General features: G+C 48.5%; 1 protein-coding gene across 3 annotated transcripts in view; it reads left to right on the top strand.

Moving 5' to 3' along the window:
* LOC139048144 (mitotic checkpoint serine/threonine-protein kinase BUB1-like) overlaps positions 1 to 24,963 on the top strand; it is a 373,386-nt gene that overhangs the window by 322,196 nt on the left and 26,227 nt on the right. For all 3 annotated transcript variants that reach the window (XM_070522664.1, XM_070522663.1, XM_070522665.1), the window contains 2 exons: positions 13,116 to 13,273; positions 20,645 to 20,828. In XM_070522664.1, the coding sequence (XP_070378765.1) occupies positions 13,116 to 13,273; positions 20,645 to 20,828 (342 nt within the window). The remainder of the gene's footprint in view (positions 1 to 13,115; positions 13,274 to 20,644; positions 20,829 to 24,963) is intronic.

The raw sequence follows: 24,963 nt of genomic DNA, 5'->3' as shown, positions 1-24,963 counted from the left end.
ATGCTTGCAAAGGACATTATCGAGCCTTCCTGTAGTCCCTGGGCATCTCCCGTCGTACTTGTCAAAAAAAAGGATGGAACGTGGCGCTTTTGTGTAGATTATCGCCACCTGAACAAAATCACAAAAAAGGACGTGTACCCTTTGCCACGTATTGATGACGCTCTAGACTGCCTGTACGATGCCACCTATTTTTCTTCTATCGACTTACGGTCCGGATACGGGCAGATATCCGTCGACGACATGGACAGAGAGAAGACTGCATTTGTTACCCCTGACGGCTTTTATCAGTTCAAGGTGATGCCTTTCGGTCTCTGTTACGCGCCCGCCACCTTCGAACGAATGATGGACTCTTTGCTTCAGGGGTTCAAGTGGTCCACGTGTTTGTGCTATCTGGACGACGTCATCATTTATTCGCCCACATTCGACACGCATCTAGACCTTCTTTCAGCGATTCTTGACGTGTAACGCCACGCCGGTCTCCAGTTGAACTCGTCAAAATGTCATTTCGCTCGCCGCTAAATCGCCGTCCTTGGACACCTCGTAGACGCCAGAGGCGTGTGACCCGATCCGGACAAAATTCGCGCCGTTACGAATTTTCCTGTTCCGAAGTCTGCCAAGGATGTTCATAGTTTCGTAGGGCTGTGCTCTTATTTCCGACGCTTTGTGAAGTATTTTGCGACCATCGCGCATTCCCTTACCAACCTCTTGAAGAAAGATGCCGCTTTTTCTTGGGGTCCTGACCATGCCGCATCTTTTTTGCAGCTGACTACTCTCCTTGCCACGCTTCCAATTTTGGCACACTTTGACCCGTCTGCCTCAACGGAAGTTCGAACTGATGCCAGTGGTCACGGCATAGGAGCAGTGTTAACACAGCGCCAGCGTGGACATGACCGCGTTATAGCCTATGCCAGCCGACTTCTATCACCCGCTGAGCGCAATTATTCAATCACAGAGTGCGAGTGCCTCGCTCTTGTGTGGGCTGTTGCGAAATTTCGTCCATACTTGTACGGACGCCCCTTCTGTGTCATCACTGATCACCACGCTCTCTGCTGGCTATCCTCGCTCAAGGACCCCATGGGACGACTCGCTCGCTGGGCATTACGCCTGCAAGATTATACCTTCTCCGTAGTATATAAGATGGCACGCTTACACCAGGATGCAGATTGGTTGTCCCGCTACCCCGTCGACAAACCGGCTGATGCGGACGCCATCGCTTGCGTTTTCTCTGTGTCCCAGTTGCTTCAAATCGACAACGAACAACAGCGCGATCTATCATTACGAGCCCTCATAGACCGTCTGGAGTCAACTCCTGGCGACGCCTCTCTGCAGATGCTTCTCCTTAAGGAGGGGACATTATACCGCTGCAATCTCGATCTACACAGCCTTGACCTTCTGCTCGTAATTCCATCGCACCTGCGTTCGACTGTCCTCCAGCAACTTCACGATGCTCCCTTGGCTGGACACTTGGGCATCTCGCGCACATACGACCGTGTACGCCGTCGATTCTTTTGGCCGGGTCTCGCCTGCTCCGTGTGGCGCTACGTTGCCGCTTGTGAGCCCTGTCAGCGCCGGAAGAAGCCCTCCACACCTCCAGCTGGATGTCTTCAGCCGATCGACATCCCACCCGAACCCTTTCTCCGTGTTGGTCTAGACCTTCTTGGACCATTTCCTCTCTCGGGCTCCGGAAATAAATGGGTCGCCGTCGCTACCGATTATGCTACGTGGTACGCAATCACCAGAGCCCTCCCGACAAGTTGCGCTACTGACATTGCTAACTTTCTGCTCTATGGCATCATTTTAGTGCACGGTGCTCCGCGCCAATTACTCGCTGACCGTGGCTGCAGCTTTCTGTCGGCAGTCGTCGAGGACATCCTCCGCTCCTGCTCGACAAAGCATAAGTTCAGCACGTCCTACCACCCACAGACCAACGGCCTCACGGAGCGCCTCAACCGGACCATCACCGACATGCTTTCGAAGTACGTTGCGACCGACCACCACGACTGGGATCTTCACTTACCATATGTGACGTTCGTATATACAGTGGAACCCCGTTCATACGTTTTTCACCGGACCGGGGAAAAAAAACGTAACAGCCGGGAAAACGCAACAGTGAGGAAAGCTCCAAAAATGAATGAAAAAAGTGCAGCTTCAACTATAGACAATTTATTTCCACAGAGTGCGCTTAGGACTTAAAAAAGTCTTTAATGGTGGCTTGCCGTTTCTTTCGCTCGCTAGAAATCGCCACACGTTTCTCAATAGCCTGGAAGGCCACATTGCTGTCAGCATCGCTGTGAGGTGCGATGTACCTGTGGAAGAGGTCCAGAGCCGCGACGGCTTCTCCAAAGCTACGATTTGGCAACTCCCCGGTATCATGCGGCTCGTGCTCCTCGTTGTCAACGCACCACAGCAATGGCAACGGACAAAGGAATATCCGCGGGAAATTTTGCCCTCTTTGGCGTAATCATGCTAACGTGCTACGATTGTTTATTATTGCTGCGGAGCGCGCGCGTCCGAGCAGCCCGGTTGCGCGCAGCACGGCATGGGAGAAACGTAAACAAGAGAGGAGAGCTGGCCCGATAGGCGGAGCAACGCCACGAGCAACGCCAACTTCTCGTTTCACTTTATCTTCACAAAGAGTGACCTCAGGGCCTCTCCTGAGTTTCCTTCCTCCGTGAGTCGACACGTCCAAGTCCAAAAACGATGCGGTGACCGTAATCACAGTGATGATAGTGAGAGCATTTTTCACGAATGGCCACTTAGTGGCGGCCTCTCGAACTGGCGTGCAGCTTCTTGCAGTCAGTTCCATAGCCAAGCCCGGCCAAGCCCAGCCAAAACTCGTCAAAAGCCAAAATGGTGGTTGGAACGCGTTGCCTACTTTAGCCCAGGCGGGTGCGGGGTGCTAAGTTGTGACGTACAGTGGAATCTCAATGATACGAATCTCACGGGGTCACAAAAAATATTCGTATTAGCTGAAATTCGTATCATCCAAACAATTAAATCTAGCTAAATTAAAGAGTGAGAGGTGAATTCACTCAGGCACACATACGTAAAAAGCGTTTATTTCTTGTAGGAAAAGTCTCCGATGTCCTTCTTCTTTTTCTTTGTCAGGTGAATTAGCAGACTTTTTTCAAATCCATAAAAACGCGTGCATGTGTCGTCGCTGATTTCATCCGCGGCGTGATGAAATAGCACGCCTCAGAACTTCGAGCGCATGCAGCGTTTCAGCCGCCGGTGGTGGTCCTTCGCCATCGCCCACATCAAAGACAAGAACACGACTAGAAGCACAGCATCCACTCCGTCCGATGGCACGCGGAAAAAGAGGAAAAGCAACAAAAGTGCCACCGCTTCAAACTCTTCACGCCCAGTCGCGGCCTCCGTGCTGTCCGGTGCCACGACCGTGCCTCCGCACCAAAAAGAGAGAGGGAGAAATCGCGTAACTGTGCGCTGTTCTCTTTCACTGCCGTCGGTGGGGCTCGCGATCGCGTCCGTCCGTGCGCTGGAATGGTGCCAACTGTGGCCTCTTCTCCGCGCAACGGCGCAACCTCCTCCCCTCCTTAACAACCGGCGCGCCAGTCGGGGGCGCAGCTGCGCATAGCAACTGTGACGTCACACAGTAGCGGTAAAACAAGCGCGCGGGCCTCGGCGGTGGCAGCTGCACCGCCGCTCCTTCGTCAGACGTCTCGTTGCAGTCGAGTGACACCTGTAGCTCCGCAGCGACCCAGTGATTGCGCGCCAAGCGGTTCTAGAAGCGGCAGCGGACGCCGGATTCCCCCAACATCAAACGCCAGAAGAACAAGGAGCGAATGCGCGTGCAACGAATGAACATGTCACCAGATGCGAAAGCAAGGGAGACAGAATTGAAACGCCAACAGCGACTGATTAGATTGCCGGGTACTAAAGGCAGCGAAGCAGAACGCAAGCGGCAGCAGTGACAGGCGATATCGCCGAACACCAAAGCGAATGAATTGGAGCGCAGACGGCAGCAGCGACCGGCCATTTCACCGAACAGTAAAGCCAGGGAAGCGGAGCGCAGACGGCAGCAGCGTCTGGCCTTCGCCAAGCACACTTGCAAATTTCCAAAGTGTCTTCGGTAATATTCGTATCAACCGATGCGGGTCGAAAATTGATTCGTAACAACCGTTCTCTAGCACGTTGGAAAGTAATGGGGCTCGACCGGGACCGCAGAAAAATTCGTATCATCCAGAAATTCGTATTAGCCGTGATCGTATCATCGAGATTCCACTGTACCATGCGGGAACGTTTTCACAGCTACTACGTAACGGCGGGGTTCCTTATACATTGTATCCTATGGAAGCTATGCCGGGACCGGATGAAAACGACGTAGCAGCCGAGAAAATGCAGCAGTGAGGAACGTAACAGCGGGGTCCTCCTGCAATTCATCGCGTCACGACACCGCCGGCTATTCACCATTGTATCTCCTATATGGCCGAGAACCCGTGTTGCCCTTGGACACTTTGCTGCCCTCGGCCACACGTTCCGCCACCGAATATGCCCGCGACGCGGGCGTATTCAGTGGCGGAACGTGTGGCCGAGGGCACTCGTGACGTGCACTTTTCTCCAGGTTCTCTAATCACCTGTTCGACGTGTGGGCCTTTCCGAAAAGCTGCTGTCGCGCTATACTGGCCCTTACCGTGTGATACGACAAGTGACCGATGTCACGTATGAAATCATCCCCGCTGATCTCTCAGCGTCATCATCAGCTGCAAGTGACATCGTTCACATGGCAAGACTAAAACCATACCACACGCACCTTTCACTGCGGATTCTACAGCCGGGGGTGATGCTACGGAACAGGCGCCACACTGTGGCTGCACTGAGGAAGACAAAAACGACGTGTGTGCCGGCTTGATATAGCGTCACCATTTTGGCCTCCGTGAGCTTCCCTGTAAATAAATTGTAAATAGTATTCGGCTTCAGCTTCACTTAACACTATGAATCTTTTTAAATAATTTTTCCCGTCTCTTACGGAGGCTAGGAAAGGGAAATTTATGCCGTCGATCTAGCATTGCAGCTGCCACCTATGCTCATTGTTTACATTTCTTGCACCGCTCCTCCTCTTCTAGTTTCACTATTCAAACGCAAAGCATGCGCAAATATGTTTTCTTTTGTATATTTGTGAATTTATTCATTTACCGCCAATACAAGCACTTTGTGCCTGCCGAAGTGGCAAGACAAGTGCTGAACAGATCGCAGAAGCAGACAACAGCGAACAGGTTATAACTAGCGCCACTCTGCTCGTACGTTCTTTCCCTAGCGGCAAAAGGGGTGAACTAGACCAGGCGTGCTGGAGAAGGGAGATCTGTGCAGGTCTGGAGTTCAGTAGGTAGTTGTCCAGGCAGACCAGCAACTGGCAACTCCGCTAGTATGACAGGCCTAGCCGCCTTCCGTCGCGCATTCCACAGCCGCTTGACGCGTAGTAGCCATGAGACGACCATCTTTTCCAGCCATCCGGGCAGCGAAATGAACACCTTATCAAACGTTGTCGCAAAGCGAGTGGCTGAACAAACGTAGACAACATAGACAGCGGCGCGATGAAACCAGAGATAAACAAACGTAGCGAAACGCGAGAGCGGTCAAGCGCGCGCCAAAGAGCGCCAGACCAATAGGAGCAAGGCGCGCAGGGGGTGTGCGCGCTTTGGCCAATCGGCGGCACGGACGCATCCTTCAGAAATGATGCGATAGCGTCGGTTTCCCTTCACCGACGCCATTTTGAACTGGCGCAAAATGTGCACAAAGAAAACAGGCTCAAAATAAGCGCAATATGGCGGCCACCGGCCCCCGCGTTCGCAAAAGGCGACGGCGCGAAGTTTGAACATTTTTTACCAAATTTTGCTGATTTCGCGTTCACCCTGGCCCCTTTAACCTTGATTTCTTATTATTTTCCGATTAGATTTAGCTTCTACATTTCGCAGAGGGATTCTTGAATGTATAAACGTAGCGAAAATGCACTTTTCTGAAAATCGACATTTTTGTGACTTTTTGCCGTTTCAAGACCCACGTCCCCCCTTAACTATATTGGACCATGTTGTTCCGAAACATGGCGTACTTTCTGATCCCGCTAAACTTCACGCCATGGCCAAATTTCTTAAGCTGACAAAACTTATGGCCCTGTGTAGCTTGATAGGCCTGTGCTCCTGTTTTCACCGTTTTGTGTCAAATTTCGCTGCCATCATTGCACCCCCGACACAGCTTCTTGCTGGCACATGTGACCTTTCTACCTGGTCAGAAGAGTGTGACACTGCATTTACCAGCTTACATTGTCTACTTATGAAAACCTGCCTTTGATGAGTACATCGTAGCCTACGCCAGTCAAACTCTCACCAGACCTAAAGCGAACTACTGTGACTGAAAAGGAATGCTTAGCCATTGTGTGGGCTCTTGCCGAATTTCGGCATTACCTTACGAAGAGTTACCTTACCCAAGGTAACTCTTCTTATGCAATTGAGGGGGGGTAGGTAGCTTTACGAGCACAAATGTGAATAATGCCTACCATTGACCATAAAGATGCATAAATCTGCAAAAGAGAATTGAAATAAGGTGTACCTCACCCGTACGCCTGTGGGATACACCACTCCTTTACTTGGCAAACAAGGAAGCACATCAAATTGACTCGCGCCTGACAGAAGCGCAGGAAGAACGCTGCCAAGAACAAGTGAACAAGCGAAAGTAAAAAATAAAGATTTCTAGTAGTAGTGTTTTCTGAATTAGCCCTGGAAGAACTATAGAGAAATATATATGTTTCCGGAAAAATCACAGTTCTTTTGGATCCCTCGTTTACTGCTCTACCAATTGAAGTGCCAGACCCGACCCATGTCGCTATTTGAGAAGTTGCGTAACGATGCGTAGTCACCAGTCCCATACAAGCGCGTGGAGTGCAGGACGCTGTGGTTCTAGACACATTGCGCCCAGTGTGGAAGGTTATAGAAACACTTACATTAGCACAGCAGAGAACTGGCTACGTCAGGTGGCTCCGCTGATAACTGTGGAAGCGTGATTCAAAACACACGGAATTATTCTCCACTTCTGGCGGCCTTTTCTATACTTTCTTTTTAAGTAAAGAGATGTTAATCCATAAATATTTTCAGAAACAACAGTTGAACTTGTTAATTTTCGCTTTTCCTTCCTGTTTGGCTGTTTCATTGGCTCTCTCCCTTAGTAAATCACTTAATTTCTCAGCTCTCGGCAACATTTCTTTCCAGTTGCCAATTTTTCACGAAAAGTGCTGTACAATTATGGAAAAGCCAGACGAGGTAACAGGTGACAATCATATTTTTTATGGTTTTACTGGTTATTGCAAGGCCTGATGATGGACGCTGTTTGGGATTATCTTATTTTCCACCTTACCTAACCCATATCGCGGGTAATGCTTCGAGGATCTGCCAGCGCTGCGGCGAACCGTCACTCAAGGAAATAATGAAGCAAAAGGAAAAGTTTACTGCACCTGGCGTTTTCTCTGGCTGCAACTCGTTCCTCGAGCATACAGACCAGCTGACTACGAACCAAATCACTTTCCTGGTCCCTGGATCAGTCTAAACAAAAAGGTTGAACTAACAAAGCAACAGTGATGCGCGTGATCGTTGAATAGGTAGCGACAACTGAACTCATCTCGAGTTGATCGCGCAGGCACCGAATCGATGAGAAAACTGGCCTTCACGCCCCAGGAGATGCCGATAACCACCGCCATCTAAAAGGAGTGAAAACATTGAAAAGCATTCCACTCTGTGAAGTGTGGGGATGCGCAACTCTCGCGCGTCCCCTGATGTTTTTCCCACATAGCGCGTCTCCTGTAATCTGGCTTTGCCGCGTGGCCTGGCGCCCGCTGCGGTCGAAGTGGTTGAGGTGCAGTACGAGAGATGGCGCGAGTGTTGCGCTGCTAACGCCGCCGACAGGCGGGGTTACTCGGGCGCCGACAGACAAGGCGCTTCCTTTTTAGGTTCGAGACAGCAAGCGGGAGGGACGTGCCGTGCCGTGCGTGCGCCAACCCATGCTTCTGCGAGACCGTCTCGCGTGGCCGCCTTGGAATGCGCCACCGTTCGCGTGACAGTACGCGCGAACGACCAGGCTTTGGGATCCAGCATGGGGCGAACATATTCGCTCGCTTTCCGGTCGCGGTGAGTCGGACTTCTGGATTTGTCGCGCGCCCATCGGCATGTTTTGTGGATGGCAACTCGGCTAGCAGGCACTGATCTATGAAAGGTGCAATAAATGCCCTTGTGATTGTTTGCACTACTGTGTTGTCGTTCCTTTGTCCCAAGAGCACGGGAGGAGAGATTCCACAGAAGATGGAATGGCAGCGAGAGCTGACGACAGTCAAAGCTCTAAAATGAAAAGTGAAGTGCTTCATCCACGTATGGAGTGCATAACGCCTGGTTTACCTCTGCCGCAGCGGCGGTGAAGCAGGCATTAAGCATTCCCCATACGTGGGCCGATCCCTAAGATAGTGCAATACTGGGCCCACCCGCGGCGGAGGTGAAGCAGGCGTTGAGCGCTCCCCATAGGTGGGCCGATCCCTAAGATAGTGCAATACTAGGCCCACCCGCGGCGGAGGTGAAGCAGGCGTTGAGCGCTCTGCATACGCGAGTCCACCCAAAGGTAGGGCAATGCCGGGCCGACCCGCGGCGGAGGTGAAGCAGGCATTAAGCACTCCCCATACGTGGGCTGAACCCTAAGATAGTGCAATATTGGGCCAACCCGCGGCGGAGGTGAAGCAGGCGTTGAGCGCTCTGCATACGCGAGTCCACCCAAAGGTAGGGCAATGCCAGGCCGACCCGCGGCGGCGGTGAAGCAGGCATTGAGCACTCCCCATACGTGGGCCGATCCCTAAGATAGTGCAATACTGGGCCCACCCGCGGCGGAGGTGAAGCAGGCGTTGAGCGCTCCCCATAGGTGGGCCGATCCCTAAGATAGTGCAATACTAGGCCCACCCGCGGCGGAGGTGAAGCAGGCGTTGAGCGCTCTGCATACGCGAGTCCACCCAAAGGTAGGGCAATGCCGGGCCGACCCGCGGCGGAGGTGAAGCAGGCATTAAGCACTCCCCATACGTGGGCTGAACCCTAAGATAGTGCAATATTGGGCCAACCCGCGGCGGAGGTGAAGCAGGCGTTGAGCGCTCTGCATACGCGAGTCCACCCAAAGGTAGGGCAATGCCAGGCCGACCCGCGGCGGCGGTGAAGCAGGCATTGAGCACTCCCCATACGTGGGCCGATCCCTAAGATAGTGCAATACTGGGCCCACCCGCGGCGGAGGTAAAGCAGGCATTAAGCACTCCCCATACGTGGGCTGAACCCTAAGATAGTGCAATATTGGGCCAACCCGCGGCGGAGGTGAAGCAGGCGTTGAGCGCTCTGCATACGCGAGTCCACCCAAAGGTAGGGCAATGCCGGGCCGACCCGCGGCGGAGGTAAAGCAGGCATTAAGCACTCCCCATAGGTGGGCCGATCCCTAAGATAGTGCAATACTAGGCCCACCCGCGGCGGAGGTGAAGCAGGCGTTGAGCGCTCTGCATACGTGAGTCCACCCAAAGGTAGGGCAATGCCGGGCCGACCCGCGGCGGAGGTAAAGCAGGCATTAAGCACTCCCCATAGGTGGGCCGATCCCTAAGATAGTGCAATATTGGGCCAACCCGCGGCGGAGGTGAAGCAGGTGTTGAGCGCTCTGCATACGCGAGTCCACCCAAAGGTAGGGCAATGCCGGGCCGACCCGCGGCGGAGGTGAAGCAGGCATTAAGCACTCCCCATACGTGGGCTGAACCCTAAGATAGTGCAATATTGGGCCAACCCGCGGCGGAGGTGAAGCAGGCGTTGAGCGCTCTGCATACGCGAGTCCACCCAAAGGTAGGGCAATGCCAGGCCGACCCGCAGCGGAGGTGAAGCAGGCATTGAGCACTCCCCATACGTGGGCCGATCCCTAAGATAGTGCAATACTGGGCCCATGATCGCACCCCTGATCGCACTCTCGTAATGATCACAACCCTGAATTTTGTCATCAAGATCGATTTTTTTTATTTCCCGTGCAATGATCGCACCCCGATCTGCCGCAGCGATATGTCGTGTGCCAAGTCTAGCTAATAATGATTGTGCTTACTATCTGCCGAATGCTACGCGAACGACTCTTCCAGACAAACCAAGCGATCTGCATGCACCAAACATTCTTAAGCAGATGCCCCATTTCATTCCTTTCATCACTTTCCGCACTTCCATGACAAAAAAAAAAAAAAAAACTACAACCACACTTGCCTTTATTATGTGTAGGCTTTATATTGGTTGTGGTCAACAACAACAAAAAAGGCGCATTTCGATTCTTCTCGTCTGCACTCGTGGGCACGCAACAAACCGCGAGCGGCGACGATAGCACGCGCGTTTACACTGATAGGTTAGAAGTGTACCCTATTCATACGCCCACGCTTGTAACACAGCTAAGATATTCGCCCTTAGCAGAAACGTGCCGTATTAGGATAGTAGTGAAGACAAATTCCGCAGTTTCTGCAGCATGCCTGCCATGTGTTTCTATGTCACTGGCGGCTAAGTGCGCCCATCGTTTCTGTCCCCTCAAAGTGGACATGGCTACGTTATTGCCCCAAACTTGCAGATATTAACGGTATTATTCATTACAGATACGGAAGAAACTGTTTCAATGCACGTAATGTACTCGCGAATAGAAAAAAAAAAATCGCATGCAGCTTGCTTCGCCGGCCGGCATTTTTTTTTTTGCTGTCCTGCACTACATACAGTGGCAGCCGCCTATTTGTTGACCTGTTGTCATCCTGCAGCAATCGCAAAATGAAAAAAAAATTTCTTTTGCGGGAAATTTAACCCGCGTAATAATCGCACCCCTGAATTAGCGACAATTTTTTTTTACAACAAAGTGCTATCATTATGCGAGTATATACGGTAACTGATTTTGCAATTGTTGGTTTTTCTCTTGTGCTAGAGCAAACTTATTAATATCATGCTAACAGCAATGTTAGTAGAAACAGTATTACATATCACATTACCTGTTAACCTGAGTTGCAGTGGTGTTTTATACTAATTTGCATGGGCCAAGAACTAGCAGTATGACTAAGGGCCCAGGTGATTTTCAGCAACATTCTGTGACCATATATAGAAATAAAATGACGATGATGATGAAATCTTTTATTGGTTAAAATGACCTAAATTGTCTTAAAGGAGCATCACTAAAATTCATCTCAATTCAAGAACTTTCACAGAGCCCCAACAGCCCAAACATCAGAAATAATTTTGAAATGCGCAAAGTCACTCTGACATACTGGTGCTTGGGTTTCAGCGTGGAGCTCTAATACTAAAGGTTTCGTGATTGTTTCATATTTCAGTAGTATACAGCGAAATTATTGAAAATAGTTAGGAAATACATAGTACTTTGTCTCAACTGATTTACTATTTCTCTTTAGCGTTCTTTGAGTAAGAAATTACTATATGCTAATAATGTAGCAAAAATGTAACGTTAAACACTTTTGTGATACAGTTAAACCCACTTCCAACAATGCCGGTTTTAAAGATATCTTGAATACAGTCAAACTTTGATATAACGAACCTCGATGTTGCGAGATTCACAATGTAACTATTTTTATTTCCCGATCTTAGCTACGTCGAAAACTGTGTATATGTTTCAATTTAGCAAAGTAATCTTGCAGCATGGTTTCGATTTAACACAGGTTTCGGCCATTTCAAGCATTTGCAAGCATCCTTCTGCATGAAAACGTTGAGAAGCCATCGAGACGTGTTCGCCGGGGTGCAGTATTAAGAAAACCCCACTGCACCATTTCACACATTGGTAAACAACTCGCATCTTAAGTGCAAGAGGGGTGGGTACAGGGGAGCACGCATTTCCTCCTCTACCGTTGCTGTGACTGCGTGAGGTTTTCCATCTAGGTAATCTGTTCATTTCGGAGGTAATCTGCGGCAAGCGCAAAGCTAAAAGCAGAGATGGTTGATGCCTTGATGCGCATTGTGTTCCCGTGTGTCTACTGTTGGCGGCTGCATAATCCCAAGTTTCTGAGACACAGCGTGAAGCGTTCACTCTGTTTGTGACAGCGAGTGTCCGTGGCCATCGAGCGAGATGTTCACATTTACCTGAGTAACACATTACACCGATAAAACTAAAACCTTACTTTGCATACTTGGCTCTTTGCTATCGAAACTGTGCATTTTTTTTATCTGGACGATTATCTATCTTTTTACATTTTCACTTTCAATTTGTGGGCACCATCTTTTGACGGCTGCGGGCACCAAGCGCAGTCAGCTATGGTGTCCAAGATTTATGGCATCACGCAACGCAAATTGCAAATCTGGGACGCCGTGAGCCGTACCGATGCATTGCACTCAGCGCGATCTGCACCGCACATGTTGGAGCTCATAACCACGCTGTTACGGCCCGACCTCCTCGTGATTTCTTTACAATTTCTTACTGATTAAGTACTATAGACCAGAAATGTGCTGGGTATTTGTGTAACTATTATTACTAATGAATTAATGAAATTAGTCATTAACGAAGTTTTTCGTTGCAAATACACCTTCGTTATATTGATGTTTGACTGTATAACAATAAAGCAGCCACGGCACTGTGAACTTTTGTGTGTTCTACAGTAAAATAAACCACTTGCTGCAATGTTCTCATGCTGCATTATTGGTATAACAATGAAACCTGTCTACTGGGTGTCTGTACTGAAAGAGAAACAAACGCGAATACTCAAAGAGGCAAACGTAGTAATAACGGCAAGCTGCTGCAGCCGTGCCAGCATGCTGTGCACGTCATGCGCCTCTCTCGCCGCTTCCCTTTCATTGCTACGAAACTCGCGAGGCGACTGTGACAATAGTGCAGACGGGCGTCAGCTGTCGATGGAGGTAGGCAGCGTGCACAGGGGCTCACTTTAGTGTTCCTTTTCGTACCATATTATGAGGGGGTTTGACTGTACAGACTAAACCACTCTGGTGGATCGAACAATTCACTAGATATTTCTTCAAGTTGCCCTGACTTTCCTGGCAAGGCATTCGCATGCACGCAACAGCACCGCAGGGCCACTTTTACGTCTATGCCATTGTGAAAAACCGTGTGGCTTGTGCACTCTGTGCTGGCAGGATCTGGTGCGCCGGTACCAGAAGCAAGGCCACCGCTGCATCCCCGAGTGCCTGGTGCTCTACTTTGCCCTCGAGTTGATCACCACCCTGCAACAGGTGCACTTGTGTGGCATCATCCACGCAGATGTGAAGCCTGACAATGTCGTCATCACGGACCTGTGAGCACCTCCTTTATTTGCTTTTCCGGTTCCATACCTGCTAATCTTTACAGTTTTATTGTGAAATGCTTCACATTTAGAGCTTTGTTATCATCGTACCGACACTGATCTTGCAATTTTTCCTTTGTGCCAACTTTAGTGCAAAAGATACATGAAAAGGATAAAAATGCATTTGTTGACTGATTTTTCATAGCCCGAATAAACTGCAACCCCAATTTATACAGAGGCAGACATTTAGGAAGCTAGCCCGTCAGGTCCCTAAAAGTGCGCCTCTATATGTCCGTCTGTCTGCGTCGAAACCTTTCACGCCAAAATGGATAACTGGTTATTCCATGGTCAAACTGTGTTCGAAGCCAGCCTTTGCACTACTTGGGTCACTGAGTTTGCCACTGGATATTCCTTTGTCAGGCGTGAGAAATCTACTCAGGGTTTCTGCTATACCTTTTTCCAAATGATTTGTACCACCTGGAATAACTGCAAAAAAAAGCAAGTTATTTCTTGTGCAAGTGTATTCTCTGAAGAATCAGCGGGACTGCACCTGTCCCACAGATAACTTGAGGCCATGAGTGAAGGGGGGACACGCGTCCCTCTGCACACCTTGGGCTTCTTTCTTTCAGGCCCTGAGGTGACTACGGCTTCTTATGGAAGGGTTCAAAGCATGCAATGCAAAGAGGTACTTGGCACGCTCTACACACAAGCTTTGTGCAGTTTTCCGTAAAGTCGTCGAGCACCATTGGCACCTCTTGCGCATAGTGGTGCACTGTTAGTGCCCTTGCCCATTGAACCGAACGTCTGTTGGCACCCGTGTCATTATTGAGCAGTTCTTGCTTCCTCTTTTGTGATATACTAGACTGTGCCATCCCTTGCGAAAGCTCCTCCCATTGATGAGCTGTCTGCCCAGCAAGACCAGAAAGAATAGGTATGTCAGGCTGTTTCTGTAGCAGCCACTATGTTCAGCATAGTTGCAGGTAGCTGAAAACAATGGCTCACTCTTGCCTCAAACCTGACAATTGATCTAACTACACTGCTGGTGTGCAAGAAGTAATTTTTGCACTAGCTGGACAACTCATTAATGGCAAAAGAGCAACGAAATTGACATATTTGAAGAGTGACGACAGCTGAAAAACACAGCAATAAGTAAAACAACTCGAACTACTAGTGCCATTTACCCATTGAAATAATTATAGTTGCTTTATCTTATACGATATGGCACTACCTGCTCCTGTGGGGCTATGCATATCCCTCTGCGCACTCCAGGCAGCAAAGGGGTATGTGCTGCCTTCAGTGCAAGAAAAATATTAGTCGGAGCTCGTTATTTCGAACTTTTGGTTTATTAAAACCGATGGTGTGGTCCCGTCAAAGCTATGCATATTCCAAAGGGCGAAAACACCTGATAATTCGAATGGGCAAGCATTTGCGACAGTTAATTCGAATATACTTCGCTCCGACAACGCTCTCTGCAGCTACCAAATCATGTGGCAGCACCTCCGACCAGCGTTCCTCTCAGCCTATCATAGAGGAAGAGCTTGGGACAGACTCCTGAATGCTGTGCCCGAAGAAAAAAAAAAAAAAGGAAGGAAGGAAGGAAGAAAAAAAAAACTGGTGGAAATTTGTGCACAGGCGCACATCACCGATAACTTCTGTTAGTGATGGGTTAGTGACTTCTGTTACTGTCACGGTACCCCATAGAGTCAATGTATAAGAACGGCTTAAATTTTGCACACAAGAAAATCTTCGCTGTCCAAGTTTCTGGACTTTTTGCCGTGACCGCATCCGAAATGGCAATAATCGAAGCCACCACCACCGCCATTTTGATTCTCATGCTGTCTCAAGCCGGCGCTCGCACGCAGACCCGCTGGCAGCCGTAGCCACACCATGGCAACGCTAGGCCTAGCTACTTCAACGTTCTCTGCCAAGCTTCTTGCTGATCGATGCCGTGTGTTTAATTGAAACATTTTGCCGCTGTTAGCAATGGCACCGACTCTGACTTTGTAATCCTTGCCAATGGTTGCTCAGCACTGGTTAGTTGCATATACTGTCTCAAGGTATAAAACAAGCGGGTTGGTTTCAATATGCAGTGATTCGCTCCGTTTCTTGGAGGCACACATAGAAACAAACAAAACAGATGACGGCGTCATACAGCAGATGATTAAAGCGGGAGACATTTTTGACAGGCTAATCGTGTACTTCGCATTACCTGCTTTGTTCCACATATAATGCAAAAGCATTATATGTCCTGTGAGGCAGAAAATCCAGTGTTGTAGAGAATGAGTGGTACCAGAAATCATCACATCATGTGATGTGACAAGCGTTTTGTGTGATGTCAGTAGTAACACAAAAGATAGTAGGTAAATGATGTAACATTATTTGTAGTAATTATGGGTAATTAAGATGAATTACAAGGAAGTAAAGCGAATTAAAGTTAAAACAAGTTTGAACAAGGTGACTTAAGGTGGAGTAAAGTGAATGATAAGGTTAGTACAAATTATAGCAAGGTGGATTGAAGTGAATTAAAGGGAGATGAGGGTCCTGAAAACTGTTTTTTTTTTTAATTTTTCGAAATACGTTGCTTAAATTTTGTGTGAGATATATTGTAGAATGCTGATTTCAAATATGTTTTTAGATAAGATATCTCACCTGGAAAAAAAGATATAACAGAATACAATATTCCTAATTAGGTCATTTCTTACAGACCTTTTAAATAATTTCTCATTAAAATAAAGTGTTTTTAAGAATATGTAGACATTTCCAAAGGCCCACTGCATATCCTAAAGCTGAGCAAACACCAATAAAGTAATTGTGATTATCACAAATAAATAGCAAAGTTCAGAAAAAAAACCTATGTGGCAGTAATTAGCCTACATTTGATCTAATTAATAACCTATCACATTTAAGAAAACACTGAAAGCTTTAGGATATAGCCGAGATATTACTAAAAAATATGATACCTAGTTCACTGAAATCAGCTGATGTAAACACCATCAAAACTTCCGTAAGGCAAAAGCACTTGACGAAAAAAAGAAAGGTGAGAAAATTGCATTTAAAGTTTTACTGCCACTAGCTCTTTTTTTCTATTGAACAGATGGAAAGCTTTTGGGCTCTGGCATGCTGCCCAGGTGTTGCTGAGCGCAAGAACGTCAAATTTACCGAAATCAATTTCTCGAAAGTTTATCAAACCTTTCATAAGGCAAAGGCACTTGACGAAAAAAACACCCAGTAAGTCACTTTCAAGCTTTTGAATGCTCTCACTAGTTCATACAATACCTGGGCAGTAGTCTTGCCTCCTGTCGGGCTTGTGCTTCTTGGCCATTCTCTTCTTCACCTTTTCAGTCTCTTGTTGACCTTTCTTAGACCTGTAAAGCCTTTGTTTGTCCTTTTCAAGGCTTCTTCGAATGAGGGAGCTGCCAGGACTATAGCCAAGCTACACTGCAGCAGCCTTGCTGGTTTGTGTCACTCCCAGATTGTAGCACGACACTGCTTCAGCAACAGCCCTTTCCACAGCCAGTACTGAGTCATGACTGTTTTTGGATCTCTGGGTCCAAATCACAGAGTGCAGGCACTCAATGGCACTTTGCGTCATGCCATCACAACAGCGCTGTAAGAGGGCCCGGTCACCGAGTCTTGCAAAGACTGGCTCTAGCGCATTGCGAATAAACCTTGGCAGAGGGTTTTTGTGCGGTGATGGCTCATCTTGGATGGCCAGGGCATGGTCAAAGAAGCACCAGGAGTCATCACCTGCAGGACAATGACAGTGATCAGGGGATTCGTCCGTTGAAGTCATGGGCGACAGTGTGGCTTGCGCTGCCTTCTGCATTGCAGGAACATCATGCCTGTGGCTCCTCAGAGCATACCCATAATTTTTATTTTATCCTGGGTAAGTCTACCTTTCCCACCAAGAGACTCTCCTTGGGCTTTTTTCTTCTCCAACAAGGTGCGAAGGGCTGTCCCCATTCGCTTATGGACATGGTTCAGACATCCTTTTTTTTTACAATGTCTGAGTATCCGTAGATGCTGTCTTGAGTCAATGCATGAAAAGTGCGGCTGTCGCCATCAGACAGAACTGTTGTGTAGCGCAGCCCTTTCTTCTCCAGGGACCGCCTGAACAGGATCAGTGCTGCTTCCATGTCCATCCATCCGGCATTGCAGTCAATGTTTTTTTGACACTTGTCGGTCATAGCCCAGTCACCGTGGCCACCATCATTGGGGTCAGGTGCTCCTTGGCAGCCACGGCAATACCGAGAAAGGACAACATGATCCTGGACAACAGGCCTGTGTAAAGTTCAATAATGCATCCCACAGCTATGTTAGAATTGTGGCCATGGGTTTTCCAGGTGCCATCAAAAATGACGTCCACGTTTCCTACAGGGTTGAGGAAGTCCTTGTAGATGGTTCTGACTACTTCCACACTTGCTGCCTTTGTGGCTGTAGCTACTGTCTGGCAAGCTCGCACCATGGTTTCCATGTGTCCCCTGAAGGTCTTGTGGTGAAGGCCCCAGTGGGAAAGGTTCAGGGTGGCCCAAAAGTCCGCGAGGGCTGTAGCTCCTTTTCCTAAATTTTGTATGCCTTTTATTGCCCTGAGGTTAACCTCAAAGGGCATGATGTTTGATGGTGCGGTGACTTGCAGCGACGAAAAGTGCCACTCCACGAAATCACAACTTGAGCACGTGAGCAGTAGCCTCACCGCTAGGCCGTACTGTTTCTCATCGCACTTTTTTAGCGCAACAGTAGCCATCCCACACTTGCTGCATGTTGTGGACATGAAAATCGTCTGCAAAACTTTCATGTCCACAATGATGTACTCCGTGCCGCGACCATCGTTGTCACTCACCGAGCCGACGCCTAAAAGGTCGAACTTCCACGAAGTTGTGCACTTTTTTGTCAAGGGAGACTTCATGTTGTCTGCATGTTCTTCGCGCTCCGCACACTCAGCCTCCGTGTCAAATGACGTGTCTATGTGATGCGCATGCGAGCTTGGTCCAGCTGCGCCCACCGGCAATGCCGAAGTTGACGGTCTCAAGGAGCTTGAAGCAGCCGTGTCGACCTGCAGTGCCGTGGCTTGTGGCAACACCGAATTTCTCAAGGAGCTTGCAACAGCAGCATCGATCCGTGGTACGGTAGTTTGCGGTAACACCAAACTTGACTATCTGGATGAGTTTGGCGCAGCAGCCCTGGAAGACTGCGGTACTGCCGCTTGTCACAACACCGATGTGGCCATTCCCGGTGAGCCTCGTGCAGCGGCGTCGATAGGTGGTACTGTGGCTTGCAGTGACACCGAAGCTGCCGTAGTTGTTTTCGACTATGCAGTTATTTTATTCTAAGCATGTCTCCTTTTGCTTACCACTTTCCGCATGCTTGCTTTCAAATGCGAATCCCGCCCCATCAGAATAACGGCACAGAAACACTTACGCACAGCAGCCTGGCTAATAAACGTAGTAACGAAAATGCGAGCTAAAAGGGAGCAAATTAACGATGAAAATATTTACATGAACGATGCGAGAAGAGGCTGTGGGGCACGAAACACTGCACAACAAAGAGAAGCCTCAGATGCACGCAGACGACACGAAGGCACCACGCCATCAGCACATGGCCGCGCTGGCTCGAGAATAAGAGGAGGAGCACGCCAGGGCCAATGGGAGAGCTGCGCCTCGGAGAAGCGTGCGCTTCGCCCAATCAGCGTCACTCTTTCCGAATTTCACTCTTCGAAAACATCACTGATGCTGTCGCACACAGAATACCTTCGTCGTGTTGAAAGGCGCCAAAATGAAGTACGGGAAACCAGCTTTCAAACGAGACCAAGATGGCAGGGATCGCCCTGCATCATCTGGAGCTTTGGCGGCTTGAAATTAGGGCGAATTTTCAAGCTGCGCCTTCGATTCCGGCCCACAGACGCCTACAAATTCCCGTTTCTATAATACTTCGAGAAGTAATTGAGCAATAATACTTTGTGTTGTAATACTTTGGACAATGAAGACTTCAAAATCGAGATTTTAGAAAATTTGCATTTTTTTTTTTTTATAGATTTCAAGACCTGCGTCGCCCCTTAAGGCGGATTAAGGCAGAGTTGTTAAGAACATATGAAAATGTATGACATTGCATATCCTGGTCTCCTGATAATTGGAAGCAAAATCGATTCCGGGATGCACATATATGACGTCATGTCACATGCCACGTCATGACATGTGACACTAAGGAATGCTTCTGCATTCAAATCACATAAGGATACTTAAGTGACTGTTAATATTTTACTGAAAAAGAAAACTGTGTTGCTTTGTTAAGAGCATTAGGTTGTCTCCATTGTCTCCATTCCAGTTTCTTTGGCAAAACGTTTGCCTCACGCTTGCGTCATGTTACGAAAGCATATTAGGGGCCATCAGCACACTTTTGTATGTGTTGCTATTGCATCATGCCTTGAAAAACATGTTGGAATGTTCAGAATCGTGGCTTTCTGCAATGTCCAGAATAGAGCCTCAGGAAACTGCACTGTGGTTGTTCGTTTGTGGCACTGCATGGGACCAAAGTTGGGGGTTCGTTTATTATGAGAGCGAAAAATATCAAAATCTTGAGGAGCAAAGTTGTGGGTGTGTTTTTTATGCAGATGCACTCATTGTGCGATAAGTATGGTAGTTGCAGCTGAAAACTTGACTGGTGCTATGTGAATACCGTATTTGCCCAAATCTAGCTTGCATATTTTTGCAGAGGAAATGGGCCCAGAAAATTGCCTACACATTGTGATCAAATACGAAACCAAAACTGCATTCGTGGTGTTGACAAAAGCCTACCATCAGGGCTGTCACAGGCAGGCAGTGTCAGCACCATCACAAAATAACGACGGAGCTTGTGTTCATGAAGGTTGCTGTGGGTTCATTTTGTGCTAATCTAGGAACCTAGAGCAGCAGCCTTAGGCAACTACGTTGCTGAAATTTCACGTGACTTGGTACCGGGTGTAGCGGCATATGCTGCCGCCAGCGTTTATGGCCCTGTGCCAAGCTCGCCCGTTGCCAGGAACACTGTCGGCACATACTTCTCGTGCAGAGTAACGTAAAATATTGCAGAAGTGATAGTATCTCTAAGGGATCACTCGAGAATACCACCCCTGTATGCTTGGTGCCTTGTTGGCAAATGAAGAACAAATGGTGGTGACGCTGCACCGCTTTTATTACGAGAGATTAAAAAAAAAGTCACCATTCTGTGAAGGTAAATTCTCCACGTCTCATTTTTTCTTATTGTGGACGTGGGGGGACATGCTATATTTTTCTTTCAGAAATCTAGGGTCTCCTTAAAGAGACAATAAAGAGGAAAGTAGCTTCAGCTATATTAGTGAATTACTCTTGTGCATTACCAAAACAGCCGTTCCCCATGTTTCCTGTGCAGCCCAAGCAAGGCAGGCTTCCTCGACCGATTTACTGAGCAGGGGACCAGGTGCCTGCAGTTGATTGACTTTGGACGTGCCATCGACATGAGCCAGCTGCCCCCTGGCACAACATTCACCAACACGGTGACAACAGATGGCTTTGTGTGCACCGAGATGCGCGACGGTCGCCCGTGGACCTTCCAGGTGTGCAAACAGCTTGCTGTGCGGGCGTGGATGCCAAACCAGGTTGAGCAGGTCGCCGGGGCACTTTTGGGACTGGACAGCACATGATCAGAGAACATTGCAGTTGAAGGGTGCTTGTTGTAAATCAACGGGTCTCGCTGTGTGCAAATGAAAATATGAAGGGAGTTCTTGGGGGAGTGGTTACCCTGGAAGAGCAACGGTTTTGTTGTTGAGATACGGTAATCTCTCTTTATAAAGAAATTGCTTTACTCAAAATATTGCTTTATCTGAAATTTCTTCTGGTCTCCACCCACATGCATGCATTTTAAGCTGTGTTATTCAAAGCGCACGAAGAGTTGACCGGTTTAGAGCAGAGTGGCAAGTGGAAGCATTGCTGCTGCCAAGTGGTGGTGACCCTTGTGTACGTGCAGTGTCAAATTAATACTGTTGACGAATTAGTCTCATGCAGGCACAGAACAGGCCAAAAAAGTACCAAGCCCACAACCGATGACCGCCTAGTAACGGGTACCAAGCGATCTGGCGCTTTGCAATATCAGAAAACTGCGGTCTCTTCGATGCCAAAAAGTGGCTGAAAAACCGTGGGCAGACTTGCGCCGTAGCATTCCATGAGGTGCACTCGATGAGCAAAGTTTTACCGCTCTAAGGAGCACTTCTGGCCCTGGAATGTGCCAAAAAGCATAAAAGGAGTGTCCCTCTGATTATAAGTGACATGTAGCTCCTTGTGTCGAACATTAACGAATAGGGAAGACTGCTTTGGGGAAGGCGGTCTAAATTTGCTCACCGCTCGCCATAATTGGCCTGCATCATAATAAAGCAACTCCCCTAGCTTCATTGCACTTTTGACAGTACAAATCGACTGATGACTTGCCGAAAACATGAAGAATCTGAGCGTCGCCTGTCGGGCTGCAAACATGGCGGGTCAACGCAAGCTGGTGTTTCCCGGTGATTTTCTCGAGCCGGTCATGCTCGATTTGCGCCATCCAACTTTAGACAAACAGTCTAAATGTGTGGTAGGGTCATTGAATTTGGTTTGTAGACATTTGTCAGTGGCACGACGGTGCGTGAACATCGACACTTGAATCGTAGAATTAGCACAGTGTCGACAACGGTGCCCCGAAAAACTCTCGTTTTGCAAACTTCACGGCTGCAAACTTCGAGAAAAAATTGCCTAGTGATAATGCCCCTACTGCAAAACCACTCAGTTTTCAAGATCGCGCTGCGTATTCACAATGAGCGGCTAATCGTTTCTAGAGCACAACAAACACAACCTCAGACTCAAGCCACGGCATTTGCAGCACTTTCCAGCGCGATATTCTTGTAGTCTTCCATGACCTCTGCACTGCCCCCCTATAAGAGCGGCCACTGCCTTCCCCTCTTCATTTGCTCTCCAGTCTGCAAGTCGTTTGGGTGCCAGTCACTCCTCTCGCTCTCCTTCATGTCAACTCCTCGCCTCCTCGCTGCCAGTTTCGACGCTGCTGCTCCTCCAAAGCTGCCCTCTTCCAGCCTGCCCTCTCGAGCACAATCTTCCACCAACGGGTGACCTTCCACAATTCCTGCTTCTTGGTCTCCACCACTCCGATCGCCTTTATTCCTCTACACGTGAAGCCGATGCCAGGCCTGCCATTGCAACCATCACCATCACCAGCGTGCACAGACAAGTAAAGAGACATGCCCTGATGACATTTTGAAGCTTCTGCCTTCTGCGTCGCCCACCGCATTCAGTCACTTTGGTACCGACGGCACATGCGTTTGCATCCTTGCTGCCGTACATGCGATCACGTGTTATTCAGAGTGCTTTGTTAGCGTGCCTCACATGTGCTTTTGTCGTCTACAGTGATAAATGGATCCGTCAGTCTCCGGGTAAAAGTGTCTGACTTTGGAACAGAAAGTTCTGCTAATAAAGGTAGTGGAAAAAGGTGGCAGGCAGAAAACTGACATCAACTGTATTGAAAAACAAGGAAGCTGTGCTGGATGGCTCTGAAAAGAGCTCCTCGGCGAAGAGAAAGCGGAATCTCGATTTGAAGTATCCCCAAATTGAAGGTGCACTTCTACAGTGGCTGAAGAACATCAGGAGTACAATTCTCCCCATACATGGACCTGCACTTACTGCAAAAGCCGGAGCTCTTGCTCTCCAAATGGGCCATAAAGATTTAAAGTGCCGCAATGGCTGGCTTGAGCGGTTCGAGAAGTGACATGGCGTGACCTCGAAGTCGATCGTTGGTGAAAGCACAGCCGTGAACCGTTACACTGTAGACGTATGGCGCCAACATTGGGTCCAAGCTCTACTTGAAAAGTATGAAGACAGACATTTACAACCTAGATGAATCTGCATTTTTCTACAAGATGCTGCCGAATCGCACATTCATTACCGCTGGCAGATCGTCATCCGGAGGAAAACAGAGCAAGGAGCGTGTCACGGTGCTGTTTGGTGCCAATGCAACAGGCAAGGAGAAGCTGCGGTGCTTCCAAAATGCAACCATTCCCAAGGAATGCATCTACAGAAGTAACAAGTGAGCCTGGATGACTGCTGCTATTTTTGAAGACTACATGCACCTTTTGGATAGACGGTTCGACGCAAAGAATTGGCAGGCGCTTTTCATAATTGACAATTGTCCAAGCCCAGGGAAGATCGACAACCTTAAGACAATCGCTGCGTAATTTTTTCCGGCAAACACAACCGCAGTACTGCAACTGATGGATCAGGGCATCATTGAAACCACCCGGAAGCTGTACCGCAAGGCTCTTTTGCAGTGCATGCTCATAGCGTATGACGCCAGCTATAGGTACAACATTGATTTGCTTGGGGCGATCCACTTGCTGAACTTTTCATGGAAAGAACTCGCAACTTCGAAGGTTGCCAACTGCTTTGCGCACGCCGGCTTTTCCCCTGCTGTCGCCAACGACCCTGACAATGACCAGCCTTACGATGTCCGGACTTGTAGCGATCTGTACGAGGCTGTTCATAAAGTTGCTGGCCGAGAGGTAGAAGGTGACTTTGAGACATTGGCGTTGGCTGACACTACTGCTCTTGTGGTTGCCCCAGCGATGAATGCGGAGGTGCCAATTGACGCAGTTAGTGGCGAGCCACAAGAAATCTGCCCAGGACCGATTCCTTCCACTGCGCACATTTTGCCGCTAGTGTGGCTGGGGCATTATAGCGCGACATAGAAACGGTGGCCTTGCGATGTGAGAGGGTGAAATTTCGACCACTTTTTTTTTCTTTGCGTACCGCATTGAGAAGTCTCTCCTAAGTTTTTCCTCTGTGGCGGGTCACAGGAATGCTAGTAATCGGAGGCGCCACCGTGTGATTTGGCGCGCTGCTGAGAGCATTGTTGGGGTACAGTATGTTCGAATTAACCGTCGCAAATGCTTGTGCATTCGAATTACCATGCGTTTTCGCCCATTAGAGAACACATAACTTTGATGGACCACAGCGTCTGTTCGAATAAAGCGGAAGTTTCGAATGAACGAGATTCGACTGTAATAAGCTTCCTGTAATTAATTCAAAGTTAGGTTTATGGCCCTCCACAACGAAAACACAGTGAACTGTCATATTCTGTTGATTCAGAATAGGACACATGTGTGGCATCCATAATTTCCTACTGATTGTTGATGAACTTCCAATCTCTAGTAGTCGTGAGAGGCTGATTGTCCTCCATGTCTTCTTGTAGTGTCGAGCAGCAGAAGCTGAAAGAAACTGTCCTCTAGCATACCGCCAGCTCATCCCACTCCATCCAGAAATGTTTCTTTATGCCAAACCGTTGTTTCACACCAAAGCAGTTCTATATTTCTTGAGCGCTGTTGTATTGCATGTTATTATTAGAAATTTGTAGAGGATCCTCTTGCCAGAGGATGATGCTGTGATAGTAGTGCTCTGTATAGCACATGACACCAGGTCCTTTGGTTGCAAGGGCTCTGTCAAAGTAGTAGTGCTTCTCAAAGTTTTTACTGCTGACATATTTAGTACCGTAAAAACCCGCATATAATACGAGATTTTTTTCCCTATTATTAGCGTCCCAAATTTTCGCCTCTTACTATATGCGGATCTGAACAAAAATTTCAGTCAAAAATTTGGGCTAGAAGTTTTGGTTTCATTATTGCTGCGTGGCTACAGCATCGTTTCTTTATTGTTGAG

Source organism: Dermacentor albipictus, chromosome 7, assembly GCF_038994185.2.
Source record: "Dermacentor albipictus isolate Rhodes 1998 colony chromosome 7, USDA_Dalb.pri_finalv2, whole genome shotgun sequence".
Classification (NCBI taxonomy): domain Eukaryota; kingdom Metazoa; phylum Arthropoda; class Arachnida; order Ixodida; family Ixodidae; genus Dermacentor; species Dermacentor albipictus.
The sequence above is the reverse complement of the archived record's forward strand: the minus strand, read 5'-3'. Positions and strand labels throughout refer to the sequence as shown.